This window comes from Schistocerca nitens, chromosome 2 (genome assembly GCF_023898315.1).
Source record: "Schistocerca nitens isolate TAMUIC-IGC-003100 chromosome 2, iqSchNite1.1, whole genome shotgun sequence".
In the NCBI taxonomy this organism is placed as follows: domain Eukaryota; kingdom Metazoa; phylum Arthropoda; class Insecta; order Orthoptera; family Acrididae; genus Schistocerca; species Schistocerca nitens.
This window is the reverse complement of record NC_064615.1, coordinates 376,114,015-376,134,203: the sequence shown is the minus strand read 5'-3', so window position 1 is coordinate 376,134,203 and position 20,189 is coordinate 376,114,015. Positions and strand designations below refer to the sequence as shown.

Below are 20,189 nucleotides of genomic sequence, written 5' to 3'. Positions count from 1 at the left end.
GCGAAAACAGTAATAGTAGCACAGACATGTCGGCTTAGTGGAAAACTTATGTTTTGACAAAACAACGTACAAGAGACATATTGTGTGTCCTAATAGGAGTGATTTCCCAGGTTAATAACTAGTGTGAGCTTCAATTACTTTAACATCAACTTTACTTTCACAAATGCGAGTGATCATCCCTGTATGCCAGCTAGACAGCAACCACACAGTGCGTCTCAATATAGGAATGTGGGGTACTGGGAAACATCGGTTCTGATTTCGATTTTATTATCAATCTCTAAACTTCGATGGTCGATGATAATCGATCCTAGATGTCGGTCAGATGGTGACTGTATAGGTCGGCTCCAAGAGCAACATAGAAATGTATCCAGTGTCATATTTATTAGTCAATAAGGACAAAAGTAATTAAAATTGTGTGTCTCACAAGTGTCTACACAACGTAATGCAATTTTATTATCTGTTGGTAATTCTGTAATGATCAAGGTGAAAACTGCTCACACTCCACATTTAACACAGCACGGACTTCTCGATCTTCGTACCGCGTTTCGAAACAACATTGGAGTTACAAAATAACGTATTAACAGTCGCTGACTACATTTGTTTGCAAATACGGCGTTCTATATTATTTCGTAATCGTGTTTAATGTTATCACAGACGATGTGAAAATCAGTACTGAAAGTGTTTAATAATGTCTTTCAAAGTAACAAACGAAAACAGTAAAATCATTCGAGGGGGACGGAAAAAAATTCTGGAAACCTTTAATTGTGGATATGTTGGTTTGGATCAGATGTAATCTTATCATAAACGGAAAAGGTACCTACGTACTTATCACTTTCAGCAGTTAAAAAAGGTTAGAAAACGCATTCCGAACAATACTGGTACTACTACTAGATACCACTAAAGCATGACCTAAATGAACAGCGAAAAGCATTATTTCATGTTTAACTACAACGATAGCCAATATACAGGGTGGAGCAAATAAGTGACTTGGACAAGTGGATATGATTCGACGTGACTGTATGCATACAATGATACCCGTGACGTGCACACCACTTGGACGCCCGCCCAGCGATTCACACTGGTTAAGAGCGCAATGTGGGCTGTCACTGCGGGTGGAACATTCCAAAGGGGATGATGGTGCTTGGAGTGGAGCAGCGGGTGTTGGTTGTGGAATGTTAGGTGACTACAGAGCCGTGGAAACGGTACGGGCAATTGTTTACTGAGATGTTCAATGGTGTCAAAGTGCCAGCAAAAGCGAGCAGTGCAACACTTGATCCGAAAATTGCTACAGACAGGATCTGTTTTGAACACGTTCATCAGCAAATGCTTGAGTCCTACCACAGCAACCTGTCGCCTGTCGCAAGAGACTGGCAAATCACGTCGATCGCGTAGACGAATATCCTACGTGGACCTGCACTTGCATCCCTACCGAGTGTGTGTTCTCTTTACATCTGGTGAACCCTGGTTTCACTGTGCGAGGTGGCGCAGCGGTCAGCACACTGGACTCGCATTAGGGAGGACGACGGTTCAAGCCCGCGTCCGGCCATCCTGATTTAGGTTTTCCGTGATTTCCCTAAATCGCTCCAGGAAAATGCCGGGATTATTCCTTTGAAAAGGGACGTACGACTTCTTTCCCCATCCTTCCATGGGATCGATAATCTCGCTGTTTGGCCCCCTCCCCCAAATCAACCAACCAACCAACCCTGGTTTCATCTAAGTGGTTATGTCAACTCACAGATTCCGGGCAGCGGAGAATCCGCATAACTTCCACAAAATACCATTGCATGATCAGAAGCTTGTGGTTTGGTGTGCAGCGTCTATGTGCCGCAGTATTGGTCCCATCTGTTTTCATCAGACGCTGATGACGGCGTGTTACATTGCCAACATTCTGAAACCATTTGTGACAGCATTAACGGAGCAGGAAAAGACATAGTTACTTCCAGCAGGATGGAGCAACTGCCAATACAGCTGCCCGAACCTTGGAGTACGTTTACACAATCTTCACCCCTGATAGAGTTGTTAGCAAAGGTCAGTCTGGACGCGTCCCAAGCTGGCCACCCATATCACTTCCTCTGTCAGTGTGCGATTACTTTGCGTTGGGAGCCCTAAAGTCTAAGGTATATCGTGACAACCCTCATAGTATTACAGAACTGCAGCAGAACATTTCGGATGAAATATTAGAAATTTCGGCAATCTGGCTTCTATCTGCGTTCAGCAACTTTCTGACGAGGGCCCAAAACTGCCAAGAGATGGATGATGGCCACTTTCAACGTCTGCTATGGTGAGGTTAGAACTGTATCTCCTTTCCTCTGCTGTTTTTCTTCGTATCCTGGAACCTTGTTCCCTGGACCACTTCTGTTTGCCCCACTCTGTACCTGACTTCGTTAAAATTTGTTGTCAAGCCAAGCTGTATCCCTCCCCCCCTCCTCCCCCAATTACGTTTGACAAGTCACGAAAGTCTCGCATTGGTGTCGTTATAAGACATGTTCACGAAACTATTCAGTTGGAGTACTAAAAAAAATCATTCACAACAGTAAATACCATGAGTCGATGTTGCGATGTTTCAAAGGCTTCATTGTTTGTGGGGTTGTAGAAAATATCCGCTGCCAGTCACAATAAAAGGTTGTTTATTCGTCACACGACCGGTGTCGGGCTTGCGCCCATCTTCAGGTGTTTATACATTCATTTACATGTGTGTACTGTTGGAGATAAAAAAAAAGATGAAGCACCATTATTACAGTCATGCTGTGATGATAGTTTTGCCACTTAGTTACACACTTATGGTCATTTTCACGTCCATATATCAGGTATAGCTCCATATGACACTATTATGATGTGCACTCGTGAAATGCACTATGTTGTAATAGCTTTGAGTAATTTCATATATATAACAACATTGTACTTCCTAGATCTAAGTGTTCCGTCAAAAATGTGAACCAAAAAATTTCATAATGTGTATCAAGAAACGTCGCAGTCTATAATAGCTTTTTAAATTTCTATATATGCCACACCTTTGCACTTACTGTGGCTAAGTTCTTTGACCAGAACCTACGAGTTTCTGTGTGAGCAACATCTTTACATCTGCTTTCTGCTACATCTAAGTCTTTGACCACAGCCCACATGTTTCTATGTAAACAATTAAACAGTGTATTTCACGAGTTCACATCATAATAGTGTAATATGGAGCTATACCTGATATACGGGCGTGAAAATGACCATAAGTGTGTAACTAAGTGGCAAAACTATCATGACAGCATGACTGTAATAATGGTGCTTCATCTTTTTTTTATTTCCAACAGTACACACATGTAAATGAATGTATAAACACCTGAACATGGGCGCAAGCCCGAAACCGGTCGTGTGACGAATAAACAACCTTTTATTGTGACTGGTAGCGGATACTTTTCTACAACCCCATAAAGGAACAGTCACGGAGTTCGACAGCATCCACTATGGATAAAATTAATTCATTATTCGTGCTGAAACTTACAGAATACTTACGATCATCGAACATCCCTACTCGATACTCGTCCAGAGTGCACCCTGCGCAGCCATCGCTTTTGCACTATAACAGCGGCTATAAGCGGATATGGATTTCGCTGCTGTTCAGTGTTGTTATGCCTGTGCATCATTAAAAAGCCGTACAGAAGTAAAGAAACAAATAAAACAATAAATAACTGCTACTGTGAGCACGGTAGAAGTACTCGTCGAATATCTTACCCGTCTAAATTGCCTCTGTTATCTACCTAGCTCCATCAAGCAGAGCAAATATTTGGGGCAGTCCACATTTAGAGTAAAGATTGCGTGTTCCTGATCGACAGCTTGGATGGGCTGTACAACAGTTCTCGGTGCGGGGTGAAGCGGAGGCCGTAACGTCTAGGAGCTTTCTCTATCCCTGGCTTGGCTTCGCGCCACTTTTCACTGTTCTTTCTGTTGGCTACACCTCTCACCTGCAGGCGGGTAGGCCGGATTCAGCGTTTCAGGCTGGGCAGTGAAAGACAAATCAGGGCTGCCCCAGTGTGTCACACACAAGATACAGCCAGCTCTGAATCTACGATATTTCCGAGCAGGGGCTATACTTGTTGGAGCCCCCACCCCCATCTACCTTTCCTCGAACGTTTCAGATAGGACGTCAAAAATTTTTAATAGTCGATTTTTCAAAAATATGTTCATTTTTTAGCGCACATTTTCTGAAGAGTTAGTTACATAAAACACACATCTTCGAGGGAATGTAAGACATGTTATTTCGTCTCAAGCGTGCAAAAGTGCAGTAACACACCTCTTCACACAGCATTCTTCTATTGCGTGTGACTATGTTTCGCTCTATGGAATTCAAAAGTGTATATTTTGCAATGAAAGCCATCAAACCTATATTCAGGACAGTGTAAATGAAAATGTCGTGTGGTGACTCTCCTGCTCCCAGTCGGCCGGTTTCACATCATACATTCCTTTAAAAAAATCCTCACAGTTAAAACTGCGCGGTGATTACTTGTGACCTAGTGAGTAAGAACTCTTTAGAAAATCTGCACTCTTTACTGCCTATTAACTTATAACTTTCTCTTCTGTGACGTAAAATTAAATATAGGGAACACAAAACCAGTAAAGACAAGAGAAAAGCAATACAGTACACATTAATTCAGTCCTTAGGTCCCAGAATTTTTCTTCTCTGTAATCTTCCTATAGCTTTACACGGCGTGCTTTCTTTTCTGCGAAAGAATCTACTACCTCATCAAAGTTTGTCAAAAGTTTTGCTACACGAAAAATCAAAATATCGTTGCCTAGTACTGAAAAAGCTGTTAATACGAATAGTACCCAAGACTGGTGCGGTTTCTCGACCTGATTACGTCTGTTTTGTCACTGGCTACTAGATAAAACGAAATAGGCCTTTCTACTATTGTAGCAGTTGTAACACGCCAAATAATTGATACTGTTTTGGCACAAATGGTCATTTTTATATGCCTCATTTACATAAATAACACGACAGAGTGTAATTCACGAAGTACCAATATCAAATGCCTATCAGGGCTACTATAAGCAAAAAGTTTTTTTATGTTAGGAAATACTTCCCCAAGTAACAGACACTGACCTTTTAAGAGAGGAGCTGAAAACTTTACAATAGAACAGAATTACTCGTGCTGCAGAGTGTTTTGTCTTACTCTGTGACATCTGTTTATAAACCAATGATGACTGCTCGTAAATACATCTCCCATTTTCTTAAAAGTTTATTGCTGATTATGTCCATTTGCTAGCTTTACTATTAACTCATTTAAATTTGTTTTTTCTTCATTTTAGCTGGGCATCATCTACCGTGACATAAAGTTGGAGAACATCCTCCTAGACAGCCAAGGGCATGTTGTTCTGACGGACTTCGGCCTCAGCAAAGAATTCCTGCCTCATGAGAAGGTACACAGTTATTTTTACATTCATCAGCTCCAACAGTACCACTGTACAATATTTCCTTACCTTAATGAAATTTTCACTCTGCAGTGGAGTGTACGCTGATATGAAACTTCCTAGAAGGTTAAAACTGTGTGCTGGACCAAGACTCGAACTCGTGATCTTTGCCTTTTTCAAGTGTGGGTCATATTTGTGTAGCTCAGTCCGCGAAATGCAAAGGTCCCGAGTTCGAGTCTCGGTCTTTCTTTTTTCTTTTGTTTTTCTTTTTCTTTTTAATGCTTCATTCACAGTAACTAAAAAGCTATAGAATTCTTGTGAATGTAATTGCTTCATACTTCAGTTACCTGTCTGATTTCATACTCCAGACATCAATGTAGCATACGAAATTGTTGATAATTTTGTTCTTTTTCTCCCTCATTTGCAGGAACACAGAGCTTACTCCTTCTGTGGAACGATCGAATACATGGCACCTGAAGTCGTCAGAGGTGGCAACACTGGCCATGATATTGTAAGTGAAGTTTTATGATATCCTCAGTGCAACCATACACACCTCTATGAATTAACCATTACTTCATGTATCGAAATAATATACTCTTTAGTGGAGCTATACGTATCCAGCAACAAATTGAAATAGGCCTAATAATCTACAAATCGGATCTGAACAAAGTTTTATGTCAAGAATAGATTTCATTATTTAGGCTAAGCTGCTTGTCTTTTGTATATATGCAAGCCCACTGTTTTGGGTATGTCTACCAACTCCTGAGAGCCTTTTTGCACAATGTGAAATAAAGCTCCAATTCTTTATCATTTCCACAGGCTGTTGATTGGTGGAGTGTTGGAGTGCTTACATACGAGCTGCTCACAGGTGCTTCACCTTTCACTGTCGAAGGAGAGAAAAATACCCAACAGGAGATTTCAAGGTCAGTAAAATAGTCACACTGGAAACCACATAAACAGTTTCCTCATACTGGTGGCAGCAACAATTTTTAATTCATTGTTCATTCATATGCACGACTACAAACAACATTCTAAATATCAGAAAAACAAGATGTAAATACAGGCAAACAGGATGAGTATGGAATATGAAATAAAGTTTGAAATGATCTTACATCTAAATTCCCATCACTCCTTGATACTTATATTGGCAGAGTTCTAACAAGTGGACCCTTACTCAGAAGTAGTGGGTTTTTGGATCTTAGAATGACACCTCAAAATATTTCAACGTGGCTGACAACTTATGAATAACAGAAGGCAGGTGCGTGACAACACTTTCAGAAGGTGCATCAGTCTCCCAGTTACCAGCTTAAAGTCAAGACAGGATATTCAAAAGACATTAGGAAAAAAGAAAAACCAAAAGACCCAAACAATGGGCTACAACAATTTTTTAATGCACTGTAGTAAATGCCACGAGGTGCTCTATTTTTGTACCAAAACTCAGTTATGATGAGCCGCTTTTGAGCTAGACCATTTCCCCATAACAATTAGGTGATGGTCATTTTTGAACAAAGTAAATTAGCAGTAGTCTAAAAGCAGCATTGAGGTAAGTGGTATTAGGTGGTGGTCTTAAATATCTTTTCCAGCACTGTACATAAAAGTTGTTTTATGACATAATTGTAAACTTTGTCCAGCACTAATATCATTAGTCACCACATGTATTCAGCTGTATCCCGTATAGACTTACATTCTTTCTTGTGTATTGTTAACTTATTTCATATTGTACTTGAATACCTATTTGGAGCTAAAAACTTGGAAACAATTTTCTACTAGGCAAGGTCAGAGTAAGCTCAGGTTATGTTTCAATTCCTGAAAATAAAGTACTAGACACATTCTTATTCTGTAATGAAAATTATAATTTCATCAAGCTTAGTGCAGATACATGAGTAGTTTTGACAAAAACGTTTACTGTTACTTTTCAGACGAATTCTCAAGACAAATCCACCAATACCTGATCATCTTTCGCCAGAAGTGTCTGACTTCATCTCGAAGCTGCTGGTGAAAGATCCACGAAAGCGCCTGGGTGGTGGAGAGGAAGATGCAGAAGAACTGAAGAGACATCCTTTCTTCAAAGTAAACTGCTCTACAAAAAGTCTTACAAAATCTGCATAGTCTAGACTGAAGTAGTCAAGCAGATGTTTATGATGTGCTGTAAAATTGAAATGTTTTAAACTTTGTGTTACAGGGTACAAATTGGGCAGATCTGGCTCAGAAAAACATTCCAGCACCCTTTGTTCCAAAAATTACCAATGAGCTGGATACGAGTAACTTCTCAGATGAATTCACTAAGATGACACCAACTGACTCACCTGCTATTGTCCCCCCTAATTTCGATAAAATTTTCAAGGTAAGTTGGGTGGGATAGATTTTTCACTTAGTATAATGTATTGATAATAGAAAGAATAATTCTTTCAATATGATTACTTGTTTTCAGGGTTACTCATATGTGGCACCATCTGTTCTGTTCAGTGAAAATGTTATAAGTGATGAAATATTCCAAGCTAACACAGATAAAAAGCCAAACAGTGCAACCATCATGTCTTGTAAAATAAAGGTAACATACTAACACTGTATTTACTCATGAACAAGTAGATATAATACACAGAACATTATCTATATTTCATTGTTTTTTCTTCCACAGGAGTCTCCATTTTTTGAAAATTATGAAATTAACTTGACAGAAGGCATTCTTGGAGATGGAAGCTTTTCTGTCTGTCGAAAATGCTGCCATAAGAAGACAGGACAAGAGTATGCTGTAAAGATTGTCAGCCGGAAAATTGACTGTACACGGGAAATAAATTTGCTAAGGGCATGCCAGGGACACCCAAACATAGTCACTTTGCATGAGGTGTATCACGATGAGGTAATCATTTTTGAAAGACACAGTGCATTCTAAATATAATCAGAAAATACAATGCATATATAATTGCTAAATGTCTGGCATGTTGCAGGCACATACATATCTAGTTCTGGAACTGCTAAGAGGGGGTGAGCTGCTTGAAAGGATAAGAAAGAAAATACATTTCACTGAAAGTGAGGCAAGTCAGATAATGCGCAAGTTAGTCTCAGCAGTACACTTCATGCATTCCAGAGGTGTTGTTCATAGGGACCTCAAACCAGAGGTACTTTTGAGTTATTCAGTAACCAGGCATTTCTGTTTTCACTGGTAATTCAACTGCAGTACAGTCCTTCACATTACATTATACAAATTTTATTGCAGAATCTGCTCTTCACTGATGACTCTGATATGGCAGAAATCAAAATAGTGGACTTTGGGTTTGCACGACTGAAACAAGAAAAGGAACCTATGCATACACCATGTTTCACTTTACATTATGCAGCACCAGAAGTTCTCAAACAGGCATTTAATCAAGGTGCTGATGGGTATGATGAAAACTGTGATCTATGGAGTTTAGGAGTAATTTTGGTAAGTTTCCTTTTTCAAACTTATTTTTCTAATTTTGAAATACTTACATGAAAAACCTGCAAAATTTGATGCATTAAAATAAAACAACTTGTCTTTACAGTACACAATGTTATCTGGGAAAGCACCGTTCCACGCCAGATCAAGGGATGATAGTGCAGCTGCTGTTATGGCGCGGATAAAAGGAGGAGAGTTTAACTTTAATGCTGATGCTTGGGCACATGTTTCTTCACAAGCAAAATACCTTACCAAAGGTATGCAGAAGTAATTTTATGCTCATAGGAAAAACAATTTTTGTTTAACATCTTACTTTCCCCAGTTGTCATGGTGCTTATTTTTTTTAGACACACTGTACAGTATTGATCAAACATATTATACCAACTACCTGACCCATTTACCAGTTTCCTTTCAAGATTAATGTTTGGTTAGTAAAAGATAGCAACTGTCCAATAACAAAGCTGTGAATATGATTGCTTAGTGTTAATGCAAAAGCAAGGTAAAAAGTACAACACTTGACAAGGAATGGTCACTTTTTAGATGAAAAAATGCACCAACTTCATGATATAACTGTTACTATGATGTACATGTTTTGTTGAACATTTCAAGGATTCCTTCCCAGAAGTTCGATTGTAAAATGTACAAAATATACTTCAGCAATTGGTTCTTCATTGAACTCGTATGTTTTCTAACCCAAAATTCTTAATACTTGGAAGTATGTGGAATTCAGTGGGTGCTTAATCAGGTGAATAGTATAGCAGTAAAAGGTTAGTTTTTTAGATTTCATGTTGCCAAAGCACCTTTGTGGGCAGAAGCATCTACCTGACTATTTTCTTGTGCAGTTCATGCCATCCTTCATGTATTGTTTTGTCCATTTTATCCAGAAGACTGGTATAGTATTTGCCAGTTACTATTTTATGATTTTCAAGGTAATTAATAAGAAGAACCTTTGTTTGCATCCCAGAAAACATTAGTCAAAAATTTTTGACCATGAGAGACACTTTTTGTTTTTAGGTGACTGGCATCTGGCTCCCACACAATGTTTTGTTTGATGCTGCATTTCTCACATGATGCCTCGTTGACATTAATGTCAATCATTGTCAAAACAATTCAGTTATTTGTCTTAGGATTTCATTTTCTGATTGGCATTAAAGGAAATGAAGCTACCATCTTGCACAAAGCTTTCCTATAGTTAATCTTTATGTAAAATAAACCATATTTCCTCTGTTGATATGCTTATTGAATCATGAATTTCTTGCCCTTTTTGTTGGTTATTGTTTAATACCATATTATGTACTCTTGTAATGTCTTCGAGGATGTTGTTGAGACAGCAACGAGCCACAAATTTATTTTAAGTTCCTTTATTGAAAAGGTACCGTTACAGGTTTTGAATCTTTACAATTCATCATCAGACGGCTTTCGTGCTTTCATTAGAACATGTGGGGCATTTTTTACTGATTAGTTGTCCTAAAATATAATGCATAATTATAAGCACATCACACAGATGGTTGTGTTACAGTTTTGCATTGGGATGTGACTCATGTGAAATGCCGGTTTGCTATACTTGTTTTCATAGTCTTCATCCAGCACATGGCGTTCATAGTTTTCGACACATTCTCATCATTGCACACATAAACCTGTATAACTGAGCGCTTCAGATTTGTCACTGAGTACATTTCCACCACATTCCTACCATTGCACACGTAAATTTTTATCACTGACCACTTCATATTAGTCACAGGACAAACTTTTAACATGCACTGCATGTTTGGATAGATACAAAGTGTTTACAAACATATGAGTGCCATAGATGCTATGATATATCGTAACATTATACAGATGCCCCATGATTGGAAAAAGATCATATATTCACTTATGTAACTGAAACGCCTTTTACACCAGTACAGAGAGACATTTATTTTGTGAATATTAGAGTGAATACTGCTACACTAATTATAAAGATGTTCCATGTCAAAGATTTTTGTTAATTTTATATATATAGGTGTAAGAGGCAGGGCGGAAAATAATTTTTGGAAATTTTTCAGGAAAGGGGTGTTAGCCAACTCAGGTTGTTCATCAAGGATATAGTCTGGGGTGCTGTTTTTTTTTTTTTTTTTTTTGTTTTGTGTGTGTGTGTGTGTGTGTGTGTGTGTGTGTGTGTGTGTGTGTGTGTTTCTATTTCTTCCAGTATATTCATAGTGGCTCCCTTTTCTGTTAGATGTAAAATTTTTAAATTGTTCTCAGTGTTTCTCACTGAATGATTTTCTTCAGCGATATGGGCTGCAAATGCAGATTTGTTCAAGTTGCCAAGCCTTAAAGCATCAATCTGTTCCTTGTATCTAAATTCAAACTGCTGCCTGTGTGTCCAATGTCGAATTTTGGTCATGAATGTTGGGCATTTGAGCTTGTATATTCCTGACTTGGGGATCTTGGTGGTGTTTACGTCATGGATTACTTTTTGTTGTAATTTATTATTTGTGGAAAAGCTGATTGTGATATTTTTCTTTTTAAATAAGTTTGCTATTTGGTATGATCCACAACAAAATGCAAACAAAAACCACAGATCCACTTAGCAGCAATCCACACAACATGCACTCCAGACCAAATCAGTGTGACACAGAAGCCAAACCTAAATATGCTGCTCTCCCATACATAGGCCCACTATCGCACCAAATCAAATTTTTAAAAAATCTTTAACATGAACATCTTTATAATTAGTGTAGCAGTATTCGTTCTAACATTCACAAAATCAGTGTGTCTCTGTACTGGCGTAAAAAGCATTTCCGTTACGTAAGTGAATATATGATCTTTTTCCAATCATGGGGCATCTTTATAATGTTACAATATACCATAGCATCTATGGCACTCATATGTTTGTAAACACTTTGTATCTATCCAAACATGCAGTGCATGTTAAAAGTTTGTCCTGTGACTAATATGAAGTGGTCAGTGATAAAAATTTACGTGTGCAACGGTAGGAATGTGGTGGAAATGTACTCAGTGACAAATCTGAAGCGCTCAGTTATACAGGTTTATGTGTGCAATGATGAGAATGTGTCAAAAACTATGAACGCCATGTGCTGGATGAAAACTATGAAAACAAGTACTGCAAACCGGCATTTCACATGAGTCACATCCCAATGCAAAACTGTTAACACAACCATCTGTGTGACATGCTCATAATTATGTATTATATTTTAGAACAACTAATCAGTAAAAAATGCACCACATGTTCTAATGAAAGCATGAAAGCCATCTGACGATGAATTGTAATGATTCAAAACTGGTAAAAGGTACCTTTTGAATAAAGGAAATTAAAATAAATTTGGGGCTGGTTGGTGTCACAACACCATCAACGTTTGTCTTTAAATAACAGCCACGGTCTCCAACCATGTCATTATATGACAAAATTGCAATGTCTTCAGTTGTGATTCAAATTTTGGGACCCCCTCCCCTCCACCTCATCCCCTACAAAGTACTGTTTCAGACATTAAATTCCGAGGCTGGGATAGAGAGAAGCAAAGGAAAGAATTAAGGGGGGGGGGGGGGGGGGGAGAGAAAATCTGAAAATACTTGTGATTTGCAATAAAGTTCTTCAGCCCATTTTCACATCTTTAATTTTAGCTTACTTTCGGTTCTGCAATATCATTGCATCAAATTAATAGTTGCTATGCTTACTCTTATACTCTTCATAGATGCAAATCTGCGTACTTTCTCTGTAAATGACAACCATTGTCATAAGAGAATAAATAGACTTAATGCACCATCCATTCTGTTCATGAATGAAGAACTGACTTAATGACCATTTATTGCTGTAATTGAGGCACTCTGGCCTTCACAGCCTTTAAATAAGTATATCTAGACTCTAAAGGATTTTCTTAGGTTTCTAGTTAGAAACAGGTGCTAATGTTCTTGTAAGTTACTTTACCTGAGATAACGTGTATTGCTTCAGGTACTGACCGTTGAGGCTACTCTCTCTCTGCAGTTGTTCCTTCCCATAGCAGCCAAACCACTGAACATCCATTCTGATCTTCACGATAAAATTTTAATAACATTACTTTGTCGAACCTACTGTGGATCATACATACTTGAACAGTACACTAGGATGGTTCACAGAAGCAGAGTGGAAGCAGTATCTTGTGCCGTAGTGATACCCACCCTGTGAAGTGAGGTGCTCCACTTACTCACACCTCAACCTTTGTTGTCGTTCAGTTCTTTATTTGCCAACTCACTGTTATCACAAGATGTTTGTCTGACTCGATTGGTTCCAGTTGTAGCTTGCTACTCTTATGGGTAACAGCCTCTCACATTTACATGTCATTTAGTTATGTAATCACTAACATTCATCTGTAGATGATAATATGATTTCATCAGATTTTTATGTCATTGTAAATGTATGCTCCTGTCACATACCAACTAAAATATACGATGTCAGTTTGGATCACATTGGAATTTACTAGCATATTGAAAATAACACATAACTGGTGCTGTTGCATTAATCATTCACTAAATGCGAATTTACGGGGGAGATACCTCAGTGTCAGAGTTGCCAAATTTAGTGAACTTTTGCTATGCAAGGCATGTTCTTGATTAGGCAATAAAAATAGCTCTCAATTTAATATTTATCTAGCAATCAATTTATCTGTATTCTTTACACTTCTTTCAAAACCTCAGATTTAGATGTCCAAGTGAATTATTATGGTGCCACTTGTAACAGAAAATACTGATCATCATTGAAAGTAAATGATAAATATTAACTGTCACACTACTTGTTCTTTGTCATGTAAATATGAAAAGTGTTCTACTACATAGCAGAAACTTTTTTTAGATAGCTCATTAATGAAGATATGAACAGTTATCTAACAAAATATTATTAACATTACAGGTCTGCTGACTGTTGATCCAAAAAAGAGACTACGAATGAGTGACTTGCGTTCAAATGAATGGCTTAAGGGCAGCAATACAAGACTGTACCCATCAACTCCCTTAATGACACCTGATGTTCTCACAGCTGGGTCTTCAGCACGTTCTGCAGAGATAGGAGTTAAGCAGACATTTGATGCCTTCTACCAGGCACAAAAAGAAGGTTTCAGACTGCAGGTGAGTAATTTATTTGGTTCTATAGCTTGTGGATGTGGTGAAACAGAAGTGTCAAATTATGACCAGATTTCAACAGATCATTAAAAAGTGTTTTGACAACGTACTTTTTTAATCACCCAAGGTTCATACCTATTTTAAAAAAATGTTATTTAAAATGTATGTTTTACATTCAATGTCTGTTTCAGGATGTGGTAAATGCAAAATTAGCCCAGCGCAGACGTATGAAGAAATCCTCAACTGATGCTCGAAGTTGTTCAACATCGAGTAGCTTTTCAACTTCGAGCTCTTCAGGTGAGCTTTTTTCCACTTAATATTTCATCGTGTTATTGTTTTTTTATCTGAGCACTTTCTGTTACTGGCTAATTCAACAACGTGAGCAATAGGTAGTATACTCACTAATGATAAAACTGTCATATGTCTGCATATCTACTTTTACTCTCATGTACAATAAAATTTACCGTGCTTTGTCTTGTAAATCCTGTTGCGATATTTTCTTTGGGCTTTGTAATGTTCTTTAGTACAATTTCTTTTTCGTTTGCATCAAATGATGAATGTAATTAATCATAAAATATTTTTAGCTGTGCATCATATATATTTTATTTCACACTGAATGTAATGCCTCATATAACTGCTTAAAATTATCAATAATCATTTATACCTTTCTTTCTAACCTTCTGACTTCATAGTAATGCTAACTGGTAACATGTGTTGGACACTTTAAGGTGCACTGAACAAAGCTCAGTAATGGAGTATATAGTTCCCCTCCCCGGCAACCACCTTAATCATAATTGCTGTCCATAGCCTTAATCAGACCTTTTAATCTTCCCAGTGATCAACATGTTTCTCTTTCATACTTGCAAACATTCCTAAAAGTAGTAGTTTCTGAAGTAATACTCAGATTTTCAACATCTCTTCAGCTATTTATTATTAACTTTGCTTCATGTATGCTGATATAAGAGAATACCATAAAACCAAACCCTCTTTCTGCAAGATTATTTAAGAACATTTGTCTTCAAAAGAAAAAAAGCTAATGATGCACTAAATATCTGTACTCACCATGTACCTATAGAAATTTAGTCAACAGTGATACATGTAAAAATGTTGCACATAGTTCCAAATTTTGGTATTCTAATTCTGTTTGTTATCATTCAGTTCCTTCTGTGTCATTCAGTCAACAGCATTACAGTTCTTGCAATCTTTTTTTCTAGGAACTTCATCAATTCAGACTCCAGTAAAAGTCAGTCAGTCTGGGTCCACTCATTCTACTGGGAGTGGAAGTGTCAAACGAGCTAGCAGCAGCCAAGAGGATGGCAACAAGGTGTTCAATTTTGGAGAAGCAAGAGTGAGGGAGTATCTTTCCAGTCTTTCTTCTGATGAATCCAGCTGCTCCTCAAGCTCCAACAGTGGACAGAGTGGAGTGAAACGACACAGTGATTTTGTGCTATCTCCTGTAAGGAAAAAGTGGAAGAAGTCAGTCTCAGATTCAGAAGTACTGATCACTGAGCATCGTACGACTGATATATCAGGAATGAAAGTGTCACAAAGTTTAGGAGAAATTAGCAACCGGCTACCAGCACCTACGGAGAGACGTGTTCCATCCGAAACGAGTATTTCAGTACAAGGACAAGAAGCACAGTTATCAGTGCCAAGTGGTTCTCCTGCAGTAGCAACATCATCACACAGGGCATTACATCAAGATGTGGGCCCTGGACCTTCTCGGGAACAACTTGGAAGAAATACCACAGGTCCTTTGACTAGATCTCAAAAGCGACGTTTAGACAACAGTTCCAGTTCTGGATCAGCATCTCAGAAGCGTCGACTAGACGACAGTTCAAGCTCTGGATCATCCTCACGCATGACTACCCCTGAAATGCCTGTTAAAACTGAGACATCAACAGCTTATAAGAGGCACCACAAAAGGCATCACAGACAGAGACACCATGGTGCAGAAAAGAAGTCAAAGAGGATGCCAACTATTACAGTTGAGTAAGCATTTTAGTCAGGTGGGAAGAATTATGTAATAAACAATACTGAATACAGGAGTCATAGATGGAAAAGTGTGACTAACTACATAGTTCTTAAGCCTAGTCTCCTGTGACAGTGCTTGAAGACTCTGCATATAGATACTTTCTTGCAAATGGAAAAGTGGTTATCCCACTTTGAGAAACATTAATTACACATATTATATGGCTTTTTGTAAGGTGCAATTGAATTGCACAAGCTGATGCAAAAGGTGTTGTTGAAATATGTTGTTTACACAAAGGGACTTAATAATATATTTTTGTTTTCTTTTAGAAAATTTATGTCATTGTTACTTGCTACATGAAGAAATGTTATGTACTTGTTGAAAAGACAATTGTTTATTTTGCAGAATGTATATGGTGTGTATCTATATTGTGACAGTTGCTATAAATATGAAAGGGAACAGAAGATGAGAGCTATACACAGTTACTGCAGAGTTGAAACTACGGTGCTTTAATAATGTGCCGTTAACATTAGAGTATTTTTAAAAAAGAAACTGATGTTAACTTCTTAAGTCATCACATGTATATCCTTTTGTACCTGTTGTAGTGTGACGATATATTGGTAACAAATATTTTTTGTAAGAGACTAGTCGAAACGCACAGTAGCTGAGTATTTCAAAAGAGTACTGCATTGTGAATTTAGAATAAACTGTACTGCAATATAGGTCATGCTTCTAGGTAAAAATCTGACTAAAATTTTGTGTAGTTGTTTGACCTCTGAAATGTTTGTTATTTTTGAAGGGGGCAGGTTTTGTATGGTGAGGCTGCATGTGAGAGCTACATATCCATTTAATATTTTTAATTTCATTTGCCATTGCAGATGAGTGGATGATTTTACAAGATCTTGATTAAATGTTTATCTTGCATTTGGTGGCTGTTGAGAGGAGGGTAATGTACATTAGCTTCCACAAAGTTACTTACATGGCAATGATTTTATTACCTCCTCATTGTAATGTGTGAATCAGTGACTACTGTGCGTGAGTAAATGTGTTACAAACTTAAATAAGAAGCAAGCTAGACTTTCAAAGGTTTTACCTATGGATTTATCAGAAACATTTGTTTGTTTCTGGTATATAAGCACTGTTGTTCCTGTGTGTCTAATTATAATTACTCACAAGGTGAAAGTACAAGGAGTATGTGTTTTCTCCTTGTAATTGATGAAGTATTACCTTTCCTGTATATCAAGTATGATTATTTAATTCAAAGTGTGTATGCAAACAAAAATTGAATAGCTGCAGCCACTGACAGTGATGAATTTGTTCACTCTCAGAATTGTCTTTTTTTTTTTTTTTTTTTTTTTCAATTGAGACTGAAAATGTATTTTAGGCCTTTGTGTCAGTGTTAGTACCCTTTGGTGTAACACAGACATGGTAATTAGTTATCTACATCTTAAAAGCAAGCATGTCATAACTTAGTTTCAGTTATGTTGTGAAACTGTTGATTTAAATTGTCACAAGTGAGTTTATATTTGTCATTGCTGGAAAACAAACTTTCATAATTGCTCGCCAAAGAGAAATACAGATGAGTTGCAGGATGTGTGTGTTGCACTTGATTGGTTTGTACGTGTATGTAGTCCAACATTAAGTTGGATTGTATGATTTTTTCTTGAAATGATAAACTTTGTGTCTTTGGAAGGTGATGTATTTTTATTAAATTCTGTTAGAGATTTGCTTGCTCATTTTGTTTCAAACACTGTATGAATTTCTTCTCTACACAATGGTACACATCAGAAGAAAAAAATTTAGTGTTTTTTCATTAGAGTGAACTGTATACACTCCAACAATAATGCATAACTCAAGTAATTCCTTTTTGTGTTAATTTAGTTTAATAGCATTGATACTGAAGGGGCATTTGTTTTGAAATGAATGGTGTGATCACTTTTTTATATTAGTATATCTGCAAATTATATTTAGTGATTGTAGCTGTGCTAAGATATATTATTAATAATATCAGTTGTTATTTTTAGGATTATTCTAAAAAAATGTCTGATTCCAGTCTTAGAGAATGCAGTTTGGTTATTCAGCTAGAAATAAGAATTTATTAATGATTGACTGTGATTTGAGGCGGGTACAAATTATGACCATGGTTTGTCTTTGTCCCTGATGATCATTTATATTATATATATATCTATATGTCCTTTGTGACAATGTAAAATTATACCAAAAATGTGCAATGGCTTGTGATAATGATTAAAATTGTGAAATTGTTTCATTTTGACTTGCACTCATAAATTAACCATCTCAGTTGTTGAGGGACATGTTGACTTATCGTCATTGTTAGCTGGTTGTTTATGAAACTATTGGCAAAAGATTATTGTTGATATATTAATAAATGAATACCATCACCAAATTCCTAAAATCACAGAAAAGTTTTTCTGTGAAGTGAGTTTGTAATCCTTTCCATGAAAGTAGTTCCGATGTCATAGAACAATGATTTCAGCCACTGATTTAAATACTTACTGATTCTCCTGGAGAGAGATGAGCTTTACTTAACACTGATCCATCCATTAATTTTTTGACTGATGCTTCTGTGTGTTTGAACAGTCTCAGGTTGCTATGAAAAAATTATTTATAATGTATCTACATAATTGTGTTTTCATAAGCTGTCATAATAATAAATGAACATAATGTGCTTACTTCACATTGTTTCATGCCATAATTTGTACTAAATCATGTTACTACAGAAAATAAGGTTATACTATGTTTGTTTTGTATTCAGAAAGTGATCTGTTCTCCCACTTTCATTAATTGTTCAGTATTTTATCCTCGAAAATAAAAATTTCTGTAGCAAGAATGGCAAGGAAGCTTGTATTAAAGTTAACTGCCTATTTTCTGAATGGTTAACACAAAATATTTATTTATGTGGTCTCTCTCACCATCAATGCTCTTTATTGGATGTAGATTCACCAGGCATGCCATCAATTGATTTTACACATGAATATATTTTTATAAGTCCAGAATATTCATCAAAAGATGTTATTCTCAGAAAGTGGAATCTTTCTGTGAACTGTTGCTTATGATACAGTTGTAGCACTCATTTGCTTACTGAAATCTACACGGTATTTATTTCTAAATATGTTAATATTTCTGTTTATATGTGTATATACCATACTGAATTTGGGATTTAAATAAAGATATCTATAGAATTTATATTAAAAATTCTCCTGTAGTAGTTGGTCATGAATATGTTATACCTACATATATTACCTATCCTCCCAAAATTGTTGGACTTCTTATTGAACTTGAAGAAGAAGAAGAAGAAGAAGAAGAAGAAGAAGAAGAAGAATGTAATGTACATTTGTATGCAAAAGACAAAGAAGTACATAAGAATTCAGTTAAATGTTACAGTAAATAGCTGTTTTAATTCATCCAGATATAGTGAAAGAAAAATTGTTAAGTCAAGAACAGGAACGAGCAAAACATAGAGATGTACAAAAATCGGTAAAGGAGAATAAAAGGCTACACTCTAAATAGCAGTAGTGCCCAAACCTATATTCCCATCTTGCCATGGCCCAGGGAGTGAAGTAATCTTACCCTCCCACACATCACTATTAAACTCGTTGTCATAGTATCTTCACTATTTCCAAAAGTTTTCAGAGGTGTAAGACAGACAAAATAATAACTTTTAACTTATTTTCATTCTCTCGTTGTTGTTGTTGTTGTTGTCAGTGGCTCAAAGTATTGTTGTGTCTAGGAGTACATTCTTGCTGCTGAAAATTTTGATTTAACATTGCAAGTTCCTGTTGCACTAAATAACTGATAAAGATTTGCCTGTTGCTATAAATATCTTTTTATTTTATCCCATTCTTCTATACCACGGTAACTTCACTATATCCATTTTTATCACACCACAGATTAAATTATTAGAGACAAGATTACCAAAATCTGAGGTATGCCCACCACTACTCACATTCTGCGGTACTAACAATACTGCAAAAAGTTTACAAAGAAAGAGAGATTACAAACAAAAGATGAATTATCACTAAAATATATCATTATTTTATAAATTAATCCAGAAATGAATTAAATAATTCACATTAGATTGTGCAATTAATAATATGAATTTTAAATATGACAAAAGTTTTGTAATTTCAATTATTTTCAAATGAAGAGTACATACAGAGTGTAACAAATTAATTTCATTGTATATATCTTGCCTGAAATATAATATAATACATACAAAATCATATAAATTCTTTTAGCGAAACAGCTGAGATAATTTTAACCTATGCAGGAATCGATAGTATAAATGGT

The 20,189-nt window shown here is 36.7% G+C and overlaps 1 protein-coding gene across 2 annotated transcripts in view; it reads left to right on the top strand.

Annotated features, from left to right (window-relative positions):
• LOC126236206 (ribosomal protein S6 kinase alpha-5-like) overlaps positions 1 to 19,064 on the top strand; it is a 428,729-nt gene extending 409,665 nt beyond the window's left edge. For both annotated transcript variants that reach the window (XM_049945320.1, XM_049945321.1), the window contains exons 5-17: positions 5,293 to 5,403; positions 5,822 to 5,905; positions 6,214 to 6,317; positions 7,314 to 7,464; positions 7,577 to 7,738; positions 7,826 to 7,945; positions 8,033 to 8,254; positions 8,343 to 8,513; positions 8,612 to 8,818; positions 8,919 to 9,069; positions 13,698 to 13,912; positions 14,098 to 14,203; positions 15,121 to 19,064. In XM_049945320.1, coding sequence (XP_049801277.1) covers positions 5,293 to 5,403; positions 5,822 to 5,905; positions 6,214 to 6,317; positions 7,314 to 7,464; positions 7,577 to 7,738; positions 7,826 to 7,945; positions 8,033 to 8,254; positions 8,343 to 8,513; positions 8,612 to 8,818; positions 8,919 to 9,069; positions 13,698 to 13,912; positions 14,098 to 14,203; positions 15,121 to 15,902 — 2,586 coding nt within the window. In that variant the 3' untranslated portion in view covers positions 15,903 to 19,064. The remainder of the gene's footprint in view (positions 1 to 5,292; positions 5,404 to 5,821; positions 5,906 to 6,213; positions 6,318 to 7,313; positions 7,465 to 7,576; positions 7,739 to 7,825; positions 7,946 to 8,032; positions 8,255 to 8,342; positions 8,514 to 8,611; positions 8,819 to 8,918; positions 9,070 to 13,697; positions 13,913 to 14,097; positions 14,204 to 15,120) is intronic.
• The last annotated feature ends 1,125 nt before the right edge of the window (positions 19,065 to 20,189 follow it).